This window comes from Melitaea cinxia, chromosome 1, assembly GCF_905220565.1.
Source record: "Melitaea cinxia chromosome 1, ilMelCinx1.1, whole genome shotgun sequence".
NCBI classification, from domain to species: Eukaryota; Metazoa; Arthropoda; class Insecta; order Lepidoptera; family Nymphalidae; genus Melitaea; species Melitaea cinxia.
Genome location: NC_059394.1, coordinates 3,353,032 through 3,380,362, shown reverse-complemented (window position 1 = coordinate 3,380,362; position 27,331 = coordinate 3,353,032). Strand labels below are relative to the sequence as shown.

Below are 27,331 nucleotides of genomic sequence, written 5' to 3'. Positions count from 1 at the left end.
ATTACAATAAATAAAATAAAGTAATTTCCCTAGTGTAGGCCCAAAGAAAAAATAAGCTAGAGGAAAAAACTCTTGGTACTCTTTTAAAATTTAAAATCATATAAAAGACAAAAAATGCAACAATATGACCATGAAATGCTACTCACAACATTTGTAACTGTATATATCTATCTATTTACAGGGCGGATCATAGGCATAGCCTGGTCAATCTTTATTCAATCCCGTGTCTTTTTACCATTAAACTATTCATAGATTTACTAAATAAAGTTCGCTCAGTAGTTTTTGATTAATTGAAACGCAGCCGCATCTCATTATATATTAAAATAGATATTCCTAACAAAAGAATTGTTAATTTGTGGTCGTTCATATTTTTCCGTATTTACATTATATTTTCATAAAAATACTGCGATGCAAAGGTCAGGATGTGATCTCCATAAACTTGTCTTTCAGAGATTCTTTACATCTCGCTTTGTAAATATAACGGATAGCCTTTTTCTGCAAAATAAAAATGATAGTACCTTGACCTTGTAGAACAGACCTTAATCACAGCTAAATAATACTATTTTCATGCAGTGTTGTGTTCCTGTTGGTGATTTCGATGACCAGACCTCCTGGAGGGAATTGAGGATAGGGTCGGCAACGCGCTTGCGATGCTTCTAGTGTTGCAGACGTCTATAAGCTATGGTAATATCCTTACCATTAGACAAGCCGTACGCTTGTTTGCCAACCTAGTTGTATAATAAAAGAATATCAGCCGTATTGCCCCATAACAAAATGCTATAGGACATTATACTATTGAAGTAGCTGAAATACTTATCTAGCTGTATCGACGTCTGTTAATAACTGTATTATTTTAACCGCGTATGCTACAGAACTCAATCTATCCGTCAATCGACAAATATGGAGACCCCACTGTAGCTATAAATCAATAGTGATTCAAAGAAAAACGGTTGAGCTAACTTAGTTCAGTTTATCACCATTGAGTTTTGGTTGCATATCAATTTGTTTTACATTTGGAACTGCAAATTTGATACAATTAGTTTTTTTTACTATTGAGAAGTAAGTTACTTGAGAAGTACGCCACCATATTACGCAACCTATAATATTTGTATACTTGTGTTTACTCGCAAACGAAAAAAAACCGACTTCGATTTACATCGACAAGCAATACAACGTATTACTTATTACATTATTATGGATATCTCAAATATGGTACTAAATATACAGGTCAGATCTCGAAATTTAAAAGGGCCACATGGTAAGCACCGACTTTCGATTAAAAAATCATAAAAATAATAGTCGAATTGAACCTTTTCCTTTTGTTGAAGTCCGTTAAAAAATAAGAATATGATTTATATTTACGACTCAAAAGTGAACTGATTACCCACTCGAAATTTCTTTTCGTTACAATTAGAAGTACTACACCTACGTTAGCTTAAACTAAAGTCATGGCCTAGTAACAACAACATTTCAAGGGTTTAATAATGATGTGTTCTTCATAATCATCGTGTATTGAAGCCACCGTTTCTTTTGCATCATGACATACTTACAAAACAACGATATAGTATATTTCATTTCAAGTGTGGAAAGGCTGTCATTGCAAAGAGTTCCGACAAATGTCTAGCATTGACAGTCGGAACAAGTTGCAATGACGGTTCCGCACGTGTACTGAACGACTATTCTTAATACAGTTGCGAAAAAATGAAGCAATTTAATAAAATAATAAAAACAATAAAGTTATTCAAAAAAACTAGGGTCGAAATTACTCATTTTGTGCAACAAACAACTAAACTCGCAAAGAAAATTTCTGAAAAATGGCGCCAACCGTAGAATATAAGCAGAGTTTTTTTTCTTCACCCATTCTGGTAGGCAAAGGGAACTATGCCCATACAGCCAAGTCTTCAGTAGAAGTTTTTTATTGATATGAAATGAAAATGAAATTTAATGAGATGAAATGAAATGAAACCTAACCAAACTCATTCAATCTAATCATTAAATCTGATATTGAAACAAATTAGTAGCTTCTTTTTAGAAATATACGTATTTGCATGAATCATAAAAACTTCTATGATTTCTTTTAGTAACTTCATGGTTGGTTTTTCTTTTTAATAGAAATTATTTTGACAGTTAGGAAAGAAAACGCACAAGTTCAGGAAAGGTAAAAAAAAGCACAAGTATATTCCGTTTTTTTTTGGAATAGTCTTATTTGGTAAACAAACCCCTGTCAATCGTAATTCACGTTTTTTCCGCATTTATCACTCACTTTCACAACACACTAGCTTACGGACACTTGTAAAACTCCATTTACTATTCATTTCACTAAAAACAAATATCAATTTATCATTATAAACACATAAAAATTATTAAAATACGGATTTCGAGCGTACAGATAATTAATATTTTCGAAAATGACATTTTAATATCTTTTTTTATGACGCAAATAGGGATGTGGTCATAATATTTTTAGAGGTAAATGAGTTTAAGAGAATGAACGGCATGAGTGATAAAAAGGGCCGTGTTTTTTACTTATATTATAAATTTTCACGAATCATAATTTGTTAGTAAGTTATAAAACAATGTTACCGTAAAGCGATTTGTTATTATGTTTTAGATATTGTTTTTTTTTTTATTTATGTTGAGCGTATGCTGCCAAAATATTTTAAATGTCAATATTTTATAGTAGTATTTATTGTAAAGGTTTTATTTTATATTATGAATACTTCTGAATATCAATTTCACCCTGAACATTTTTAACGCTATCCCATATAATATAAAAGTATAGCACATAGCATTGCCATAAAAGTTTATTGTAGTTCACAGGAAAATTTTGTGGGACTTTAGTATGAGACTTAGGATTACCCAATGAGAGCTACGTGAGCAACATCGTTATCAATCCTTTTATTTACATGTTATAGAGAGTGTGCCACCGGCCCAAGGCTTTATATTTATAGTGAATACAAATAATGTGACAATAATAGGGTCGACTTTTTTTTCTAGACACAGGCGGCCCTATTTTGTTGTAAATTTTATTTTTGACGTCTTTTTTACCGACCATTTTACATAAACGAAATATAAATTTGTTGCCTTTTATGCTCGATGCTCGATTAATATATTTTTTTTCGTTATTCTGTACCTCTACTAATTCTTAGCAAAAATATTCAATATATTATTAGGTTTTGAAATAATTTTAGCATATGTTAGCGTTAAATATTTGAACATAAAATGAATTTTATATTCGTCTATGGCTTATTAATATTGTTCATTCATTTGCTCTTTGTGTCACTTTACTATTCTTACAATATTACTCTATTGTCTGTGGTCGGAAGTACGCCATATTTGTTTACTATTTAGGACTATTCCAAAAAAATAGAATAAGCCCACATCCTGAACGCTCTACGTCCCTGCAACACGCCACTTTTTGAGCAACTGTATTAAAAAAGACATTTTACCTCGGAAAATGTTAAATGAGTTTTTATATTTCTTCTGGGGTTTAAAAATTTAGTAAATAAGTTTATAAAGAGATTTAAGATATTGTTGAGTAAATTTTAAAGTGAATTGAGAATATGCGTCTGTAACATAACTTCCTCATTTTAAAGGTTGTTCAATTTTTATATGATTTATTGCTCAAAAAAATAGAGATAAAAATAAAACTGGATAATTAATGAAATAATCAAACAAATGCAGGCATTGTTTCGTGACTTGGATTATTTTCCCAAACGTTTAACAAAAAAATCAACTAAAAACTTTATTTTAAATTATTACAGAATGTTCTTTTATTTTAAATTATTTAAAATTACAATTTTTTATTTGAATTATGTTCAACATTCTAATTAACGTAAACTGGCCATGACTTGGATTATTATTATAATTATTATATCTATATAACGTAGATGATGATCAAAATTATAATCAGGTACTCGAACTCTAAATTCTACCAAAGCCCGGATTTCGTATTACCCGATATTCGTACCTACTTATGAAAATAATTTCGAGTTATTAACGTTAACAATTACAAAAATAAACTAAAAATTAAGGACCTTCCTGACAGATCCTTAAAAGGGAAGGAACTCTGATACTTAGTACTAAAAAAACAAAAGGTAAAGGAAAGGCCTCCAAAATGTAGAAGAAATAAGGAGAGAATGCAATCCATACATTCTTCATTCCAAACATATTCCTAGCCAAATGTTTTCGGAAAGGAGCAATTCTTGGGACGAATATTCGAGAATTTTCATTACCACAGCTGAATTCATTAAGGGTTCGAACTCCCAATGATAAAAACAAATGCATGCTGATAGACATATAAATGCTTCTGTTCTATTTTTCGTGCACTAACTTCTACTTATTCATGGACTAATTAGTTAACTACAATTAACCACACTGCTCCACCACTAAATCGTTAGAAACTCAATTATATTATTTTTCCAGTAAGCCAGGTTAAGCAAGGCCATTGGACTTTTAAAAAAAAAAATCGAATGTACGATATTTTAAATACATTTTAACGACAGAAAAACAACAACAATTGTAGATTTATCTTCTTACTTATACCGGGATAATTACTATTCTAGGCTTTGCTAGGAAGAGTCTGTGGACTACTACGTCCAATGTTTGCTACGACCATGATTTTAACATTACATTATGAAATGACAACATACTTTTATAGTGTCGTGAAACCGCCACATTATCGTAATTAATGCGTGTCTACATATGTTAGGAAACAAGCGGATGAATGATGTTGCAAAAGTCGTTGCAAGTTGCAATTATAACCTGTAAAATTACTATCAATTGAAAAACACGATATATTGTTGTGAAAATCTATTACTAAAGTAGTATACAAAACTGTCTTTAATTTTTACTAAGTTTTACGAATGATAATATATCGGTAAAACCTTGTTAGTCATTCGCAAGTATATAAAACTCCTGAGGGGATTGGTGATAGGATTGGCAATGCGCTTGCGATGCTTCTGGTGTTGCAGGCGTTGATAAGCTACGGTAATCGCTTATCATCAGGTGAGCCGTACGCTTGTTTGCCGATAAAAAATTACTACAAAAGAGAGTGTTTATAAATATCTTAAGGGGCTACACTACCTCAGCTCGAATTCAGATTTCACCCGTACTAACACACATGAGAATTGAGAGCGCTTGGTTGTTCATCACGCGAATTATATGTATTTTCTCCCCACAAACATTACCAATAGTTATTTTTTAAGAAACGCAACATATAAAATGTTCTTCATACTCATTTCAATTACCATGCTTAATCTCAAGTCCATAACTTCTATTTTACTGAGATATTAAGGTTTTAATATAAAAATAGAGGTAACTTTACGATTTTTTTGTATCGAGAAAATTTTACGGAATCGTGTTTTCGAAACATATGAAAGATAGTTTATGTCCAGAACTTTACCATACATAAATTTCAAACTTAAATATTCAGTAGTTTGGAAAATATGGACATCCTGCCGAGTGGAAAATAAGCAATTTGAGGTAGCATACACTTATAAATGTTTAAGGGCCTGTTTCACCTGTTGTGGAAAAAGTTTATCCAGCAGATAAGTTACGATTAGACTTTAAGGGCAGAAGGTACAATAGGGCATTAGGAGCTGTTTCACCTCAATTCATAAAGTACAGCTTTAAAATAAATTTTTCGGAATAGAAATATCTCATAAATTCGGTGGAATTTGTTGGTGAAGAAGAACATCAAAAACTTTCATCTGTTGGATATCCATCAAATAGCGTTATCCATAACTGTTGAAACAAGCCGAAATGCGTTTTATTACGTGGTAATTAGGTACATAAAAAGGACAATTTTGTAACCGACTCCTTTGGACTTTATTTTAACCCACTTCAAATGTTCAAATTTTATTTAAACTTAATAGATTTATCGAGGGCCGATGACTATACACTAATGTGATAAGATTATTCTTTTTTAGTTTGGTTTATTTATATGAAAGCGTGTTTTTTATGTTTTTTTTTTAACTATAATTATTTTTTCCAAAATCGTGGTTCGATAACCTATAATATATATATATATATATATATATATATATATATTTTATGTCACTAGGTCGGCAAACAAGCGTACGGCTCACCTGATGGTAAGCGATTACCGTAGCTTATAGACACCTGCAACACCAGAAGCATCACAAGCGCGTTGCCGACCCAATCCCCAATCTCCCCAGGAGCTCTGGTCACCTTACTCACCAACAGGAACACAATACTGTTCGAAAACAGTATTATTTTGCTGTGATCTTCTGTAAGGTCGAGGTACTACGACAGTCGGGCTACTCCATATTTTGAGCAGGAAATTCCTGCTGTGCCCTACCTCAGTTAATAATTAATAAAATGTAATATAATTGTAGAGAGCTAAAGATGTACTAAACAATATTTAAAAAAAATAATTATCTCGATTAATTCCTTCAATCAATAAATAGGATTAGATTCTCCTTCAATCAAGAAATCCTTATCAAGCCAAACAGATAAATGTACTTTCGTTTTATTTTATCTGAATTGATAACTCGAAAGTGATAATTTTATAAAAGTAAACAAAGTAAGAGTAATTGTGTGGATATATATCAAATGACTTCGTTCGCGTGGAGGATTCTATTTGGATATTCATAATTTTTAAGGGCGTGATTCTGATCGTGTGGGAATTATGAGATTTATTATATTCATTTTTTTTTATATTTTAAGCTTTTTGAGATTTTTATCCTTTTGGTCGCAAAAATTGTCGTATTAAACAGAAAAAAGTTAGGTTATTTCATATCTATTAGGACGATAGATCAAGTCTCGATTCCGCTAGGATTCCGGGATAAAAAGTAGCCTTTATATTGCTTCACAGTTTCTTCTATCTCCCGTTGACAGTTCCATAAAAATCGATTCAGCCGTTCCGAAGATTAGCCCTGACAAACAGGAAGACACACAGACATACAAAATCGAAATTCCATAAAATTTTCTCGATACAAAAAAGTCGCAAAGCATATTTTTGTATTGAAACCTTAATATCTCAGTAAATATAGAAGTTATGGACTTGAGATTAAGCATGGTAATTGAAATAAGTATGAAGAACATTTTATATGTTGCGTTTCTTAAAAAATAACTATTGGTAATGTTTGTGGGGAGATAATACATATAATTCGCGCGATGAACAACCAAGTGCTCTCAATTCTCATGTGTGTTAGTACGGGTGAAATATGAATTCGAGCTGAGGTAGTGTAGCCCCAACGCACAATCCGTCTTTCTTGGAGGATGACTCTCTCCTATAACTCCTTCAGCATTCTGCTAATAATTAACTTGAGATAAATATTACAGATAACAAACAATAATAGTTGCTATTATTATTATATATTTAAACGCCTTAAAAAAGGTGAATGTTCGCATTTCTATTTCTTTTGTGTTACCTCGTAACTTTTTACCGATTTTGATGACTCTATATTTATTCTAAAACTGGTGCTTGTCATGTGGTACCATTTAAATTGCCTTCGTTATTATTATTGCTTATCGATTTTCATACAGGTGATTTTTTTCGTTTGAGGACAAGCACAATTTTTTGTTACTCAATATTTTATCAACAACAAATACCACGTACACGATGTGGCTAACAAACAAATATTAGATAATTCGCGTATTTATAATGTATATTACGTGTGATATCAAATATCTAAAAGGTCGTTACGGTTATATATACGTTTGCACGTTTACGCTTCAGCCTGTAATATCCCACTACTGGGCATAGGCCTCTTTCCCCATGAAGGAGAAGGATCAGAGCTTAATCCACCACGCTGCTCCAATACGGGTTGGCGGATATATTCCCTACTATGAGTAACGATCGCTATCAGGTGTACATGATAACAACCGGGATCGACGGCTTAATGTGATCTCCGAGGCACGGTGAGGAGACCCACTAGTATTGCACAAACACCCAGACCACGGCAAACACCTGTATGGCCAATACAAATATTTGTCATGTGCGGGGATCGAACCCGCAACCGCCAGCGCAACAGGTACAATCCATGGCTGTAACCGTTGCGCCAACGCGTGTCAGAATGGCACGTTTACATTTTAAATATTTAAAACGAAAATTCAAACTATTTAAGCGGTTATAATGTTACTCGAATCAATCAATTAAATAAAATTTACTATTAATTGATTGACCTTCGGAATGTGATGGAAATAGACAGTTTAAAATTCTCCAACGCAACTATCTGTGACATTGAAAATGTTGCTAAACTTTTTCAAATCCAAAATTTCGATTTCACGCTAATAGTTCAAAACATACGTAGTGTATACCAAAATTTTGATGATTTTATGGTGTCAATTGCACAATTACATTTTGATCCTACGGTTATTATATTAACTGAATGCTGGCTTTGTGATTATAAACCGATCCCGACTATTCCTAACTATAAGACATATTCAACAACAAAACATAAAAATAAAAGTGATGGCGTAGTTGTCTATATAAGAGATCGTGTCACGGCTGGGATCACCGAAGTGGCCCTACAAGATGCATCGTGCCTTCAAACTCAAATTGAGGATAAAAAGATCCTTGCTATATATCGTTCCCCCTCTACTTTAGATTTAAGTGGGTTTATCAATTCATTAAAAAATCACCTGGAAAAAATTGCTTTTAACACCACAGTAGTTATAGCTGGGGATATAAACGTTAATATTATCCCGGGGGAAACTGAACAGGCTTTTAAACGCGGAAACAGAACCAATTATTTGGAAATGCTTGCAGGTCATAATATAATGCCAGGTCACAACCTACCTACCAGGGACAAAAATTGCCTCGACCATATTATGATAAAAATAGATAACGCAAAATTGGTAGCGCAGACCTCAGTCTTAAATACTACTGTCACTGACCACACGATGGTTCTGCTGTATTTAAAAAGTACTTATAAAATGATCGAATGCAATAAAACTAAACAAGTCATCAATTATGTGAATGCATGTAACGATCTAGCAAATAAAAATCTGACAGAACTCTTACTGTGTAAAGATCCAGAGCTTGTGGCCAAGGGGCTAATTAACAAAATTACCTTATCAATTAATGAAAACACGAAAACTGTCAAAGTACCCAAGAGTAAGCGTGTTTTGAAACCCTGGATTACTCCTGGAATACTCCGCTGTATCCGTCACAGAAATAAATTACAATATAGACTTCGCCTAAATTCGACTGATGAGATTCTTCGACTCACCTACAGACGTTATCGCAATTTTTGTAACAATTTGATAAAAAAACTTAAACGTAATTACGAGAGGAAACTATTGCAGGACTCTGAGGGTGATTCGAGGAAGCTTTGGAACAGTATTTTTGCTATAACAAATTTAAAACAGATGAAATCAGATAATTCAAAATTATTACACTGCAAGTCTTCACAAGCAGAATCGCTTAACTTTATAAACAAGTATTTTAGTGGGATAGGTAAAGAACTAGCCGATACCATAATACAAACGCATACCAATAAACTAGACATCTCACCTCCAAGCATGCCAAGCCTTTCTTCGTTTGTTCTTCTTGACACCGATGAAGAGGAAGTACATAGGGTGCTTACTGGCTTAAAAACAAACAGTGCCCCTGGATGGGATTGCATTCCTACCAGCTTCCTGAAGCTCGCCCGATCTCATGTTGCACCCATAATCTGTCATCTAGTAAATCTGTGCTTTAAGAATGGCATATTTCCCTTATCGCTAAAGGAATCTATTATAACACCAGTATACAAGGGTGGGGATGAGCACGACATTAGCAACTACAGGCCAATATCAGTGTTAACTTCATTATCAAAAATTGTCGAAAATATCTTAAACACTCGTATTGTAAAATATTTAAAAAAAATTGATATAATCGCAGAAAATCAATATGGCTTCCAGACTGGTAAATCAACTGCTGATGCTGTAGAAGCTCTGACTTCTTTAGTTGTAAATTCAATGGACACTAAACGCAAGTGCCTTGGTGTATTTGTCGACCTAAAAAAAGCCTTTGACACCGTGTGCATCCCTATCCTTGTTAAGAAACTGGAACACATAGGTTTTAGAGATACTCCACTTAGACTTATAAAGGACTACCTCTGTAACAGAACTCAGAGGGTTAAAGTCGGGGATTTGGTAAGTAGCTGTGAGACTATAGACTACGGAGTACCACAAGGTAGTGTCTTGGGACCTACTCTGTTCCTAGTCTACATTAACGACCTCTGTAACTTAAAATTAAGAAATGCCTCTATTTTTTCCTATGCAGATGATACAGTGGTGGTGTTTTCAAATACAACATGGGATTTAGTCAGGGCTGATGCGGAGGAGGGGCTGGAGGTGGTTGCCGAGTGGTTAAAAAATAATTTGCTTACACTCAATGCACAAAAAAACAAATTACGTTACTTTCTCACTAAACAATAGAACGCAACCACGTAATTTTGATATTAAGGTGCATAATTGCTCTAACATCTTGCGAGCCTTAGGATGTCACTGTCCTTCTATAAAAAAGGTTGACAATGTGAAGTATTTGGGTGTCATCTTGGACTATAGGCTTTCTTGGCATGATCATATTGAGCTGGTTGCCTCTAGATTACGAAATTAATCTGGATATTTAAAATCCTGCGACATGTTTCAACAAAAACAATAATAAATAAAATTTATATTGCCTTGGCTCAATCTATTTCCATTTATTGTATCACGGTATGGGGAGGTTCAGCCAAGAGCACATTAATTAAGGTAGAAAGAGCACAGAGGGCCCTACTAAAGGTATGTTATTTCAAAAAACGTAGATTCTCAACACAGAACCTTTACACCGTTACTGATACACTTTCCATTCGAAGACCTTTTTATATTACATATAATAATAAAAAAACACACTGAATCAGACTTCAACCCTAATAATATAAATAAGCGAACAAACACTAGTGTTGTTAGGAAAATCCAGACACACACAAGATTTGCTCAATCCCAATTTCAATATCTTGCATTCCACTTGTATAATAAATGTAACAATATTCTACAAATATACCCTTTAAATCTGCGCGAATGTAAGCAAAAAGTAACTGCGTGGCTTAAAACTCTAAGTTATGAAGATACAGAAGTTTTATTTGAGCATATTTTGTAAATAGGTTTGGATATCTAAATACTTAGTCTTTATACAAAAAAAAAAAAAAACACACACAAACACACACACACACACACACACACACACACAAACACACCCACCCACCCACACACCCACACACACACACACCCACACACACACACACCCACACACACACACACACCACACACACCACACACACACACACACACAGGTTATTACTAACAATTTTCTTTCTTTTCTCTTTTATTTATTTGTATTAGTTGTAAAGCTTAGTTTGCTTCGTCTTATAACTTTCTATTAAGTATGAGTGTGTTAAGGAAGAGTGACTCCTTCTGGCACGGGAGCTTATTGCACTCAAAAGAAGAAGTCAACCTTTGTGTTATTATTGTAATGTGTTGGTTATTGATGAAATAAACATTTATTATTATTATTTATTATAATTGATACCATTAATCTCTTATCTGAGTCATTACCTATCTATATACCTGCGCTCGAACAATTTATTTAACTGTCTTATAATTTAACTGTAATGTGATTGATAATTGCTGTTTTTGAATACACCATCGACGTTCACACTGCACCTTTGACGCCCGCACTTCTGCCTAAAGCTATGTACTGAAAATTGCCGGATCTAATTCAGTGTCCAGTCGATTTAAACTTTCTTTGGGTTTGGTTTACCTCATTAACTTCCCCTTACGTGTCGTCTCTCACCAATCTATAAACTTATTGCATAATCATAATTTTCTAAATGCAAATAAAGACGATCGTATACTTTAGGTACACTCATCTGCTCTTCAGTCCCTTTTTTTATACGACAAGGGTCGCAAACAAGCGGTTGCTCTAGCTATTAGCGCCTGCAAGAGCGGAAACATCGCAAGCGCGTTGCTGATCAAACCCCTCGCCCTCCCAAGGAGCTCTGTTTCACCTTACTCACAACAGGAACACAAAACTGCTTAAAAGAAGTATTATTTAGCTGCGATCTTCTGTACAGAGATTCTGTGTATTCAGAGCTCCTGATTGTAAGCAAGATATATCCTGATGTGCCCTACCCCAGAAAGTTTATGTTACTTAGGGATTAAGTATCAAATTCCTGAACTCAATTGGATATATTTCGAATTCGTCAACTACTATAGTATCCGCCCAGGGGCTAACTGATGTTAATCATCATCTTACCATGTCTCTTAAATTATGTGTCAAACAATGTGTTGTTTTCACACTTTTAATTTACTACAAACTTGATCTTCGAAGAATGGTACTAATAATATAAAAAGTTTTATGCATAAATGATATGTCATATGTCATACTTAATAAAAAAGAGCTCACAAATCACTTTCCAAATTTCAATTAATAACATTAGACGTTTTCGGGCGTAGGCATTCTTGCGCTATTCTTGAAGAAACAAATTCTAGACGTCAAGTTTAAGCATCTCTGTTCGTACGTCACGGATAACACAATCAATGCGGGCATCAATTGATGAAAATGTATCAATTATTCCTGGATTATCAGCATATAAACCAGTAACTTCATGGGCCCACAAGAAATAATCGAGAGGTCTCACACACAGGAAATCACACGACTTTGAAGGCCAATTGATAGATCTATTGAAACGATTTTTCAAATTGAAAATTGAAAAATCGTTCCTCACAGTGCGGTAACAATGTCTATTATTATTCGCCATACATTCCATTAATCATATATATTTTGTAAAAAAACATTATATCAATCAATCAGTTTATAAGTGGCTACATGGCACACCCGCCACTAAACCAGAGCTGTGTCATATAAGCTGTATGTACAATATATCCGTAGCAAAGCGTTGAAGTGTACATTTAGCCGTGTCTTCGGCATCAGGCGTATACACGTCTTATTAACCCACTCAAAAAATGAGAGGGTTATCAATTCGACGGTATTTTTTGTGGGTAGACCGGTTTCGAAGATTCGTTGCTTAATCGAAAGGTGATTCTTGTTATGTGGTACCATTTAAATTCAATCGAGATCTAACGAGTAAGTACTTTTTGATTTATCTCTGATAATGCGTATTTACTTCATTATTTTTTCGTCTACCTACGTTGCTTTACTTGCAAAGACACACTGGTATACACTATTATTTGCCTAACAACTACATATTTATTTATTTTTTATTTCTTTTTTTATTAAGGTTATTATTATATAGATATTATTTACTTTACATTATTTACTAGCTGACATATTTTTGTTGTTAATGCATAGATTTTTCATATTTCTTTTATACTAACGCTGTCCAAACACAAAAAAATAATTATCTTATTGATATAGTTTATAAGTTCTGCGCATTCATACATTTCGGTGATTTGTTTTTATTTTTACAGATGTATTATTATTAACAACCTCTCTGGTGTAGTGTGTGATGTGCCGTGTAGGCGCCTGAAGATCGACTTGGAAAGAATAATTGTCTTCGTACAAATATTCGTTTACGGTCGCGATGGTTGTCCTTGTAAGTGTCCTAACGGTACCTGAGAGAGCACATTGAGCTGTGTCGGTCTTGATTTTTAACAATCCGCCAACGCAGTGGAGGAGCGTGGAGGGTCAAGCTATGGCACTTCTTCTAAATGGTAAAAGAGGCCTTTGGTGCCACCAATGGGATGATGTAGGCTAAATCGATCAATCAATCAATTAATTACGTATAATTTGATGTTCCTTTATCGGCCATTTATTTATTTTACACTTTTTGCACACCAACATTTTGTCAACCTTTTGTAGATTGACAAAAATTTAATTAATAAAAAAAAAATCAAGTTGCATTAGATGCAACAGGCGGCCTTATCGCTAACGCAGTGAGGTCTTCCAGACAACCTTTGGGCAGAGTACTAGAATAGGCAATGCTCTGTTTCAGAAACCAAACTAGTCATTCAAATTAAGTCTTATATTCTCTTTTTTTTCGAAAACAAATTTATTTCCAAATTTTGCGATTTTATATAAATATATGGAGGTATGTAATTTCTTTTTGTATTATTTTTATTTAGCAATCCTGAAATTTTCAAGGATTAATTCAAGCTATTGTATTTATATAAATTTTAGATGAAGATTTCTTGAATAGCCATATTTCATATTTTAATTTGTAGTTGCATGATAATAAGGTGACTAAACTTTATTTAAGCATAAACTTATTTATGACGTATTGCTCAAACTTTCGAAATTCAATATAGTACGGAGACTTGAATGTTAACACTTCAAATTACTATGTATGCTATAATTAAACAAATCACCATAAAAATATACAAATGCTTACAGTTGTAGGTATTTTTGATATGAGATATATCAAACATAAATTACATACATTCAATATGAGTATCTACTCATATGTTGATATACTTATCACTTGTTTTATAATTTACGTTCCATTTTCATTTAAAACTCAATGCATAATACTTAACTGTGTTCGGACTGTTGTGACTTGACTCTGTGTTCGTTATTGATAAAATATTGATATCAGTAGATAGAGAAGCGAAAAACCTTTATTTTCTTTAAAAACCTTTCAGGCAAACGTAATCGCGGTTAACAGCTAGTTTCAAATAAAGCGATTGTTTCGATATAGCAAATTGCTATATTGCTATATTATATATATTTTCAAATTTCAATAAATCGAAAATTAATATTTTAAAAATATCAACAGTCCTAAACTGAATTCAATTCAATCTAGTAAGTAGGCATATTCAGAATAAGACAGAATCTCCAAAAATTCCCAGAGAATCAAAAGTTAATCCGTACTTAAACCGTTAGATGTAGTAACTTCAATACAAGGTTACAAAACATGCCATAGACATAAATGAAATTGGTACTAAATGACATGAAAACATAATTGGTCGGACTTTATTATACCTCTACATATTTTGTTGTATAATATAATATATTTGTTATATATATAATAATATAGCCACCCCCTCTCTTCCTGTGGGTGTCGTAAGAGGCGATTAAGAGATAACGAGGTTTCAGTACCACCTTGGAACTTAAGAAACCGACTGATGGCGAGATAACCATCTAACCGCTGGCTTTGAAACACACAGGCCGAAGACGGGCAGCAGCGTCTTAGGTGCGACAAAGCCAGCCCTGCGGTCACCAGCCCGCCTGCCCAGCGTGGTGACTATGGGCACACATGAGTTCACGCATTTTTGGCGCGAACTTGTGGAGGCCTATGTCCAGCAGTGGACTGCAATAGGCTGGAATGATGGTAATGATGATGATAGCATGAGCGAAAATTCAAATAATCATTTATAAACACTTGTAGATAATTTAGGTCCCCCATAAAATAAAAATACTTTATTTACATCATCTTAAACTACCTCACTTAATCTAAACAATATTAAACCACGTACGCTCACACAAGATTTAAAATATATTCAAAATTAACCAGCATTAATCACCCAATTGTTCGATTAGTTTTAAGCAATTTCACTTTATTGTTTTTTTTTTTTGTGAATGTGTTTGTTATTTGATAAACGTTAACAAAACTTTGTTTGTTCAAAGTCCGAAAGGGCGAAAGATCGAGTTAAATTTACCCAAACCGAGATCATAACAAAATGAGTAGATAACGAACACTTTTCAGGGAGTTTTTCATTTACTTTATAGTAGTAACTGATAGATGGTAATCATTTTACTATTTACTTTTCAAATTACTAACCATTATTTATAAGTTCATACTTGCGTACGCATACGCGGCTTATAAATTTTTTTATGCTACATTACAATCATATTTTAGACTGCATTAATGGTTTCAAGTACTTGTGAAAGCTTGGATCAACTGGTTCTTTGTTCAGAGGGTTCTTTTGGACTTCTTCCATCAACCTCTCATACACACGACCGTCGTACGAGCCAAGAGATGAATGTAAGATCTAAAGAAAATAAAATAAATATATTAAAAATAAATATATCTAAAGAAAATAAAATAAAAAGGCGAGTTGTAATGAAATGAAATTAACATATTTATTTCGCCACAAGATGATCGATCATACACACTTAATGGACTTCAAAAAAGATACCTACATTTCGAAAAAACTAAAAACGAAAAGAAAAGAAAATCAAATCAAAAATCAATTTTAAAATTTCTACATCTTGACATTATGTACATCACATCCCCAGACACCACCTTCCTACAATAGGCTTGATTCACCAGCTTTATTAAAAATACAATTTAAAGTTTGACTGTATTACACATTTACGTTTTTCTAGTTAATTAAGCTAGTTTCATAATATAACAATAATACAAAATATTTATTTTATTTATATATTTCCTCTCTCGACATCTAGGGTCATGTTTACATAAACATAGGTGTCACAAATTTTATTAACACACAAATCAGCTTGGAACAGCCAATTATTTCTCATTAAACTGTATTTATAAAATATTTGTGCGGTTACACATAATTATATTTATAACCCATGGGAAGTCCGAAGACTGAAGAAGTGAAGAAATGTTAATTTAAAAAAGATAATTTACTAGTTCATATAAAATATACTGCTACATAAAGTCTTCGAGTCACCAGTCAGAAAAACAGTAGCCAAAATACCTTCCCTCTCTCCGTCCGATATTTTGGTTATTTTATTATGGTTCTTTGGGTAACTGTTTAAGAAGTGACCTCAAGACAAAAGTTGATTTCCATTTTTGTTTGCTGGCTAACACCATTATGTAATAATACTAAACATTCATTTGTTGTAATTCATTTTATTCAGTGGCATTTAATGACGCTAAATGACCACATATTTGTACCAATAAACCTACCTCATCTCTTAAATCGAAGGCGTCGACAAGCCCCACGGCGTTAGGCCGTATTTTAGCCAACAGTTCCTCATATTGTCGTTGAAGCGAATCAATGTCGTTTTCACTAATCGTTGAATACTGAAATTTTAACAAAAACAGAGTTATTGGTAAAAATATTGCACCAATTATAAGAAAAATAATAGCATACATAGAATTAAATTGAGTTAAAAAATAGATATCACCCGTAAGAGATCCCCAGTCCTTTCCAACGCCCAGTATGTTAAGTACAGTGTAGCCAACTGATTTAGAACCAACTTTACATTATCACTTGAATTTTTAGTCAGCCTGGCCATTTCATTCCAGTATATTTTTAAAAGCACAGAACGGCAATGTGCCTATAAAAAACAATATAAATTACTCTAAAAGCTCTGTAACAGAACCAAACAACAAAACGCTTTGTTTTTTTTTTGTTATTTTTTTTTAATGCAGCATATTCAATTAAAAAATAATATATATTGAAATTGATAACACGAAGAAATATGATACCAAATTGTTTGGCATTGTACAAGTTTCGATGACTTATAAAATGTAAATTTTTCAATGTCAAGAAAAGTTAATATTGCTGATAATGATGATCAACGATAATCTCGATAATTTCTTTTTTACACATTAATAAAAAATTATCTGATAAAATTGTTGATAAACAAATAAATTATCATTGTAATAACATTATATCATGATTCATAAGCCCTATCTATCTCATTACATCACAATAGTTAATGGTAAATAAAAGTCACGTTTTTCAAAACAAAATCGACTTCTTGCATACTTTGAGTAATCCTTCATTTCATAATAATTATTAGCTGAACTAAAAGTTACTCTAATACTACGAGTATAGTTACCGAGCAATGAAATAAGAATATAATTAATTTGTTTTGACAGAATAACTGTTGTCTGGTATGTAAGTAGTGGGATGTAATACCCCTACAATTTATGGAAAACAATAAGCATAATTTTCTTAGTGACATACCTCAGCAGCATTGACAAGTTGAACAGTCGTCATTAACCAAGCCTCTTCATAATCCATACCAGATTTAATTCGATTACGTATACTTTGTACACACAACGATATTTTCCTGTGATGTCACAAAATTGTTTACTTAGTAAATATAGTAAGAAGCGGTAAATAAACTAGTAGACTTAAAAGGGGAACTACTATAACAGTAGAAAGAAAAAAAAAATCTTGTGCTAATTGTATTAATAATCTCTTGCGCTCTTGCCGTATCATAATTATTTAACAACAATATTTAATTTGTCGTATTGTTCTACTTAAGCTTACAGACATTAAAGAAAGACCTCTTAAGCTCTGGCTGATTTCACTGATCCCATAAATGAGACCCTTAGCCTGGCTAGCTTTGTTAATTTAACTTTGATTCTCGCAGTGATCATTTGTTTATCGGTAAAGATAATTATTGATAACTATCCTATCCAGAGTAGAACATTATAGAAAATTTTAGAAATAACAAATAGTAAAATATGTTATTTGACTATGTGCTCACCCTGCAGCCACAGACTCAAATGACCTAATGACACCCTCTGGAGTATTATCCCAGATTGTTTTCTCTTTTATAGTAAAATGACGATTAAGATATTCAACTGTAGGGGTCACAGCTTTGCCAGTTTCAGCTTGCTCCCACGCTTTCACTAAAAACCTAAAAGAAAATATCCGAACATAATTCAGGGAACCTTAAAACTTAAAAGTCAAATTGTTTCACTTATTTGACTTTTGCTCTGCGATAAATTTATAGATATTTTAACAAATACAGATGTGGTTTTAGGTACTGATGAATACGATGGCGCAACAAGTCATTTCACACGTATAGAAAATTATTTCCCTAATAGAAGTATTCATAAAACAATTTATAATTTTGTAAGTGATTAATTACCTAGCAGTTTGCAGTAACAGTACGGTGTAGTCACCCTCGTAGGTTCTTGTAGCAGCTACAAAGGCGTACAAAAGCGGCAAATTAGAGGATAACATGTAACCGTGGCCGCCGCACGCGAAACGACACTGCTCGATATAAGCTGTTGCATCTGAAGAGCTCACTGCTTTAAGACAACTTGATAGTGCGTGGAGCTAAAAGAGTTTGGTTAAATATTAGTGAATTTATAAATGACAGTGAAAAATAAGTAATGAATTATGTCATTTATTCGGTCAGCCCGTAAGGCTTAAATGATAACTTTGAAAAGAAAGAAATTTTATTTCTTATTAATTCATATGCTAAGGTACCATGTAAAACGACGCTTAAACGTAACTTATGTGTTGCATTGCAGTGGTAAACACTTTAAAGCGTTCCTTACCTCGGGTAATGTATCGACATTTCCTTCATTCATTTTAGCCTGGACAGCAGCAAAGGTATTCCAGAGCCATGAGGCCGTGAGTTGAAAAGCGTGCGCTGTAGCTATGCAAATAAACAGCTTATGTTGCTGGGTCGGATAGTCAAGAATTTGTGGCTCGGCAGACCTAAAACACTTTATGCTGTAAAACTGCAGGAATAATATCCAAAAAGCATCTAGAATGTAATATCATCAATAATAGTAATAAAAACCCAATAGTACTAAGTAATAGACATAAAATCATTGATATAACTTTGATTGCTCTGTTTCGTAACCAAAATAAAAAACACCTATGCAATCTGTATATTAACTGTCATCATCATCATTACAGCCTATACAGTCCACTGCTGGACATAGGCCTCCACAAGTTTACGCCAAAAATAACGTGAACAAATGTGTTTTGCCCATAGTCACCACGCTCAGCAGGCGGGTTAGTGACGTGACCTCTCGTGACCTCTTACGACACCCACGGGAAGAGAGAGAGTGGCTATATTCTTTAGTACCGTAGCCACACAGTACTGTAACTGTGCTCTTGATGGTATCAGAACAGTGGAGTTATTAGGATAAGCTGAGATATGGTTATTTTCCACAAATGATAATTAAATTTAATATCACATACCCTGGTCTCAGTTCAGACTGTCTTCTCACAGCAGAATACCGTACTGCGATTGTCACAGCTTTGGCAAGGTTAAAGGATGCTTCGCCTACTAATGTCACCCTCACAAAAACCATAGTTCCATACGTTAATTTCCCATGTCTTTCTACTTTCACGTATGTGCCGTCCTAGAATTAAAATGAATGATGAAATTATAATCATGGTCAGTTATGTACATAATATAATCTTATAACATTATAAAAGTAACTGCTACTCTGTTGATTTTCTCATTTTACATTCACTTAATAACATCTCTTGATAGAACCTTACTACTTTGAATAAAAATTGTATCGGGGCCAGGTGTGTCATGATATTGATAATAATTATAACTTGATCTAAATACAACCCTGCCCGCTACTAATAAAACATAGGCTCATTTACCTTCAACACTTGGGCATTCTTCATCATCATATTCATCCTAGGTATCCGAAAATGATCAAATCCTAGGAAGCCATTGTCAGCAGTATTAAATCCCATTCTGGGCCCTATTTCACCAACTTTTATACCGGGGAGAGGCATGTGCGTTTCTAAGTCTCTGATTTGTACAATAAATAAGTGAGTTCCATAGCATTTACCTTGGGTATACAGTTGAGCCACTACAGTGCAATGATTAGCAGTTCTTCCGACTAAAATAATAATAAATTTGATATGCCAATAACTTTAAGTGATATTATTCATAACAGTGAAAGCAATCGTAATGGTATTAAACTTATTAGTATGACAAGCCATAAACTTACGCCCTCCAGCCCACCATTTATAAGAAGTAATTGTGGGACTGTGAAGAACAAATTCTTCAGTCTCAGGATCATAAGTTGCTGTTGTCTCTAAACCACGGATGAAAGTACCATGACCAAGTTCAGTCTGCAAAACAAAATTTTAACTTTAACGACCACCCGACGACAAACAGTGGCTTTAATGGCCAGGCTAAGCTTAATAACAATATCGGGCTAGCATTATTTTTTAATTACACAGATAGAGCAACAAATAAAAAGTTTGTTCTTTTACGTCACCTGTACGTATGCACCAATTATCTTCATATCCAACGCTTTCGGCAGCCATGTTGCCTGCTGTTCAGCAGTACATTGGCCAATAATGCTTGGCACAAACATGCCAAGATGTAACATAAATGGTGATATATCCTTAAAAAATGCATCTGCAGTCCGTCGTAATACTGGTGATCTGCAATAATATTTGTAATTACGTAAATATAAAGATAGATAACGGTGTATTAAATTACCCTATGCATATGATGTCTGTGTTGTCCAGTAGGAAATCTCACCGTTTAACTTCTCACCGTTAACTGGTAAAGTTTGTTAGCTTAACCAAAAAACATAAATTTTGCCTATTATTATGACAGCACATTAAAATAATAGCATAAATTACCATTATTAAAATGAGTATAAATACAATTTAAATACATAATATTATGCTTAGCACGTATAATTTGCCATTACCATATTTTCTAAAAACTTCACTAAATATGTCTTTATCCTTTATAGAACATCCTCATGTTTCATCCTAATGCCTAAATCCTATTTCGTTTTTCTTTTATAAAGTATAAAACACTAAAAAGTACACATACATTAGCTCTAAATTAGCCTAGATAAAAAAGGTTTTTTTTTTTTAATTTAGCAAAAAATTTACATTGCTTTTTCGACTTTACTGTTATAATATATTTAAAAAAAATTACTTACATTTTATTATTAAATAAAGTACATTTTTAAATAATAAATGATAACATTAACATCAAAATGATAAACATTCTTATATAAAAAAATAATTTACCCATAATTTTCAATGCCTGTGATTTCGAGTACTTCATTTTTGACTATTTTTGTATAGATACAAGATTTCCTTATCGCGTTCTCATATCTCTCCCTCTGACTAAGATACTCTTCAGGAATATCATCCTCACTGGCGCCCCCGTTCAGTGCCACGTCCTCTATAATTCAAATGAATATAATAGCGATTACGAACCGAAGGTAAATCAGTGGTGTCATGATGGACTAAAGTTCAACTATTTTTAGCATTTCGTATACGAAATGCTAAAATAGTTGAATTATTTATCACGCCCTACACCGTTTTGTCAAATCATCAATTACGTTTTATACTGTAAAGTTTGGCTATAAAATGATTACTTTTCCGTTCTTATAGACAAGGATATTTGAAAAGCGCGATAATGCAGTTTGTTGCGACACTGCTTCCTGTTTCAGAGGTTGTGAATTCGATTTTCGTTCCGAATCTAGATCATTGTACATATGTATGTTAAAGCTAAGTGCATTGAAACAAAAACACCCAGTTTGTTCCAGTTTGTAGTAGAATAATTTATATCTTATATTAAATATTTGACCTGGAAAATGGATAACTTTAGACTCAATAACTACTGAGATTGGCTTACGTCCTTTTATGGGGATTTATAAAATAGTGGTATATATAATATTCATACGTATATATATTTTGGCCTTAGTCCGTCTATTGCAGACGATTTAGACAGTATCAGAAAGACACTGTGTCGCCTAGGACACTGTTCAGGAAAACGCAGAGTTGCTTAAGCTCTGCGCCACCCTCTCGACCACACTGGCAAGCCCCATAAGAACGACGAGTCGATACGTGTGGAGCCAGTTCGGCTGCAGGAGTCTTTCGCATTTTAGAGCTATGCCACGAATACTTGACGGATACCCCATTCCATATTTCAAATAAAGTTTTCCTTCCCCAGGACCCTGATGATTTTGAGCCAAGTTTATCCCTCGATCGCCTTTTACGACCCCCACGGAAAAAAGATTATTTTTGATTTGATTTTGATTTGAAATATTTGAATCTCCATATCACCAAACAAATACCTATAACACACGCTGTAAGTTTCCCACATATTTATGGATGTCAACAGTTATTAAGATATTTTATTATGGTTTAAAGCACGTCGTGTCTTACCCTATATATTATACGTGTATAAGAATAATTATTATTATAGTAATCAACAACCATGACGCTTTCTAGATCAACTGAATGATATTCAACGTAAATTAACATTAATTTAACATTTGTGCAAACAAAGGATACTAAAAATAATTATTACCACATAATCAGACATTTAAAATAAATGTGACATATAGGAAGCATATTTTAACAATAAAATATGAGAATATAAATTTTTTGCGGTTATAACGAAAAATAGCTCAGAATGTGGAGCAAAACAACTGGGAAAGTACCTCAAGCGTACAAAAGATCACAGCTTAATAATACTGATTTCACGTAGTGTTGTGTTCCTGTAGTGAGAAAGGAAAGTTTTAACTGAGGTAGTGCCACAGCAGGAAATTTCCAGGTACCTCGACCTTACAAGAGATCACAGGTAAATAATACTGCTTTCAAGCAGTATTGTGTTCCTGTTGATGAGGAAGATGATCAGAGCTCCTGGGGGAAATCGGGGATAGGGTCGGCAATTTGCTTGCTATTCTTCTGGTGTTGCAAACTTCTATCACTTCATCATCATCACTTCAGCCTATCCCAGTCCACTGCTGGCATAGGCCTCCACAAGTTCCACGAATTCATGTTGCCCATAGTTACCACACTGGACAGGCGGGTTGGTGACCGCAGGTCTCGCTTTGTCGGCGAAGACACTGCTGCCTGTCGTCGGTCTGTATATTTCAAAGTCAGCAGTTGGATGGTTATCCCGCTATCGGTTGGCTTTTTGAGTTTTAAGGTAGTAGTGGAACTGTGTTATCCCTTAGTCACCTCTTATGACACCCACGGGAAGAGGTGGGTGGAAGCGGGGTGGCTATATTCTTCATTGCCGTAACCACACAAAAATCACAGAAAAAACGGTCTATAAGCTACTTTAATCTCTTCAAATTTCTTGGTGATTCTCATGAACGCTGTCTTCGTTCTGACAGTAATTTTCTTCTTGAAATTCCTTCTCACTCCTCTTCCTTTTATGATAAATCTTTTACAGTTCAAGCCTCTCGCTTATGGAATACCTTGCCATTGAATATCAGACGTGTACAAACACCTGCACTTTTTAAAAAGATTGTTTGGAAGCATTTTCTTCAAACTCAACAATAAACAAGTAATTCATAATTATAATGTATACATATATGTATTTATATGTATCTATGCATGTACGTGGGTATATATGTATATATGTATTTATGTATCTATTTATGTATGTATGTATGTATATGTTTAATTATTTGAATATTTATAATAAATTTGTTGTAACTTGTACACCTATGCTGACGCTAGACCATTTCCTTTGCCTAAGGTTGCCTGGAAGAGATCGCTTTTTAGCGATAAGGCCACCCTTTGTACCTAATGAATATATTGTCAATATTTTTTTCTTTTTTTGATATTTATCATTTCTGTTTTTGGTGTACAATAAAGTGTATTATTATTATCATTATTTAATCGCTTACCATCAGATGAGCCGTACGCTTGTATTCCGACCTAGTTTTATAAAAAAAAAGGTAGCTAGAGTTCGGGGGAGGGTAAGGGGTTAGTGTCAGCTTTGCTCCTAGTGATGCAGGAGTCCATATTCTACGGTACCCGCTTACCATCAGGCGGGCTGTACGCATGTCTGTCAAATTTATAGTTTAAAAAAATAAAAAAAAAAAAATATATATATATATATATATATATATATATATATATATATATATAGTTAATTGAATTTTGGTAAAAAAGGAGAGCATAAATAGTTATTGACTGTTGGAAAACAATTGAATTTTGTTCCATGAAGTTTAACAGTTGATTTGTTTCATGAAAGATAAAAAAAATTTCTTAGTAGTAGAGTTGTGATCAAATTTAGTTTCTATTCAGTAATATAATAAAAAATAATTTTATTTGTTCCACTAATATTTTTATTTTAGATTTAAAGCCATGAATGAATAAAAAAAAGTAACATGGACGTGGAAAATATAGTAACATATACTAGTAACAATATGTAAAAATAGTAAATCAGTAATTGGTATAATTAATTTTTCGAGAGTGAATCGAGTCAAAAGTAGGAATATTTTTATGAGTGAAAATAAATCGCTAAAATGTATGCGTATAACTTTCGAACGACTGCACCAATTGGATTACCCTCTTTATGTGTCAGGATTAGATTTAAGAACATAAAATATAAGTTTTCCGGATCAGTTTGTTTTTTAATAAATCGCAAATATTTTTTTAGAAATTACGCTACAATTTGTAACATTTTTTTGATTACTGATTTTCTTATTTTCTTTTTAAATGATTATATTTAAACACAATTTTATAGGAATATGAAACATATGATAACAATATCACGTAGTGTCGAAAAAACAGACAATTATTTTCAAATGAGGTTGGTCATTACTTCGTTGACCTCTTCATTGATCCTTCAGCTCATTCGTATTCACACAACACGACTGTTTCTGTTGTCTCTATGATATATATAACTTTTATCATTAAATCATATTTTTCAACAAGTACTAAAATGATTAAGATCATTTCATTTCAAAATCATTAAGTTTTCAGGTTTTTATTATTATAATAGTTCAATAAAATTTATATATATATATATATATTGTCGACAAAGCGAACTGCCCAGCGTTGGATGGAATCAAGTGAGTGGAGTTTGTATTGGGCACCTGCCATATATGTATCCTTTCTAAGTCGTTTTTTAACCGAGTGCAAAAAAAGGAGGAGGTTACTCAATTTGACCGTATCTATTATTACATTTTTTTTTATTATTTATTTTATTTTATACTTTATTGTACACCACAAATATATTACAAACAAAGCATAAAGATAGTTACAGACAGTGAAGTACAATAGGCGGACTTATGGCTAATTAGCCATTTTTTCCAGACAACCCATTTTTCAAATGTTTGTTCGGGAATAGCTTCGTCGCTTATGAACCGATTTTGATAATTCATTTTTTGTTGGAAAGGAGATATCCCAAGTGTGTTACCACGATAAGGAAACCAGGACCTGAAAATGGAATCCCAGAGAAATCGTGGGAAACCCTCGAAAATCGTAATGACGACTAGGGCCTTTGTTAATTTTTTTCGTCTACTTACGTTGTATTACTTGTGAATGTAATTGAAGTCGGTTTTTTTCGTTTGCGAGCAAACACAATTATTATTTTGGCGATCGAGCTTTTTATCTTTCAAAAGTAGATTGATTATATCTGGGATGCAACGTACGTGATATATTTTAAAACAAAATTTACTAAAGTAGATAACCAACTGTTTACCGATATGTCATTTAAAATTTTCAATTCTTTCTTTTTTTTCGTGGTGTTTGTCAACAATATCGTAAGTTTAACGCATTTTTTTGTTTACATCAAAGCTACTCTTAAAACTGTATGTAACAAAAATATATTTGAAAAGTAATAAAAAAACACAAACTAAATATAGGTATAGTATGCAAGAAAATTCATATTCGTTATTTTGTATTTATTATATTTTATTTCAAAACTTTTAATTTACAGCAATTACTTACCAATTTTCTTTCGTTGCAAAGTTTTCTCTTTACCGCCGTCTAATATGTACGTTACTTCGTTAATATTGAAATTGCATTTCAGTCTTTCATTAGCGAGATCCTCGTTAACGTTTTTTTTCGAAGTCATAGTGTCGTAAAAAAAAAACACAAAAGTGTATGTACTGCACTGAGGACTTACACCGTACTGCGATAAGGAAGTTCACTTTACTACATATGAATGCGCGAAACTCGAATGCTGCTAAAGTCGGCGCTACACGTCACTACTAATGAATCCGATAAACGCATCGTTCTATACGCAATCCTTTATATAAATTTTCCAAAATAAAAAGTAAGAGCAATAGTCATTTTTAAATATTATAAATAACATATGCATTGATGGATGTAAAATAAAAAAAAAGTATTGTATACTACAATTATAATCAATAAAGTGCAAATTTCAGTTGCATACAATAAAACTAAGTCTGAGAAAACAACAAATTCCAAGTACAAAAATATACCTAAGTAATGTAAAAAGCAGCTTTGTATTTGATCAACTTCATGACTCTGTCCCTAAATAGTCTGAAGGTCGCTTTTCGTAATCTCTTTGATTTTGTTTTAAGACCGCATAAACATTGCCTCTACTGTGCTTTTCCTCGGTTATTTTAAACTTTGTTTATTGAACTTATTCGCTTATGGACAAAATGGAGGGTAAAATCTTGTGAGAAATCTAACGCTGACGCTTACTGACGCTGACGCTTAGTGACACTGACGCTAAGTCACATTGAGATTAACGTTTTACAGCACTTTTAGCTATGTTAGACATAGCTAAGTCACATTGAGATTAACGTTTTACAGCACTTTTAGCTATGTTAGACATAATATATATGTATAAAGGCGGATTTATATTTGACTGATGTGTCGTGTCTTGTCGCATCAGAACAGAATCGGTATCATACATTTTATATGACAACGTTTACATTTATGTGTTGTGTCGTGTCGTGATGGCTTCTGATGTGTCGCATCAGAA

General features: G+C 33.1%; 1 protein-coding gene across 1 annotated transcript; it reads right to left on the bottom strand.

Moving 5' to 3' along the window:
- Positions 1 to 15,342: 15,342 nt before the first annotated feature.
- Positions 15,343 to 26,505, bottom strand: LOC123655359 (probable peroxisomal acyl-coenzyme A oxidase 1). The gene is made up of 13 exons (XM_045591175.1): positions 26,326 to 26,505; positions 21,649 to 21,805; positions 20,874 to 21,042; positions 20,601 to 20,724; positions 20,245 to 20,489; positions 19,828 to 19,991; positions 19,173 to 19,335; positions 18,758 to 18,948; positions 18,371 to 18,523; positions 17,842 to 17,947; positions 17,054 to 17,206; positions 16,833 to 16,949; positions 15,343 to 15,945 (listed from the first exon to the last, which is right to left on the bottom strand). The coding sequence occupies exons 1-13, from the start codon at positions 26,450 to 26,452 to the stop codon at positions 15,802 to 15,804; spliced, it is 2,013 nt and encodes a 670-aa protein (XP_045447131.1). The 5' UTR covers positions 26,453 to 26,505; the 3' UTR covers positions 15,343 to 15,801.
- Between the last annotated feature and the right edge of the window lie 826 nt (positions 26,506 to 27,331).

Coding starts and splice junctions, on each gene's coding strand:
- LOC123655359 (XM_045591175.1), bottom strand. CDS start 26,452: ATGACTTCGAAAAAAAACGTTAACGAGGATCTCGCTAATGAAAGACTG. Junction 19,992..20,244: donor AGAATGCCCAAGTGTTGAAG/GTAAATGAGCCT, acceptor TTTTAATTCTAG/GACGGCACATACGTGAAAGT. Junction 15,946..16,832: donor CCTTCGATTTAAGAGATGAG/GTAGGTTTATTG, acceptor TATTTTCTTTAG/ATCTTACATTCATCTCTTGG.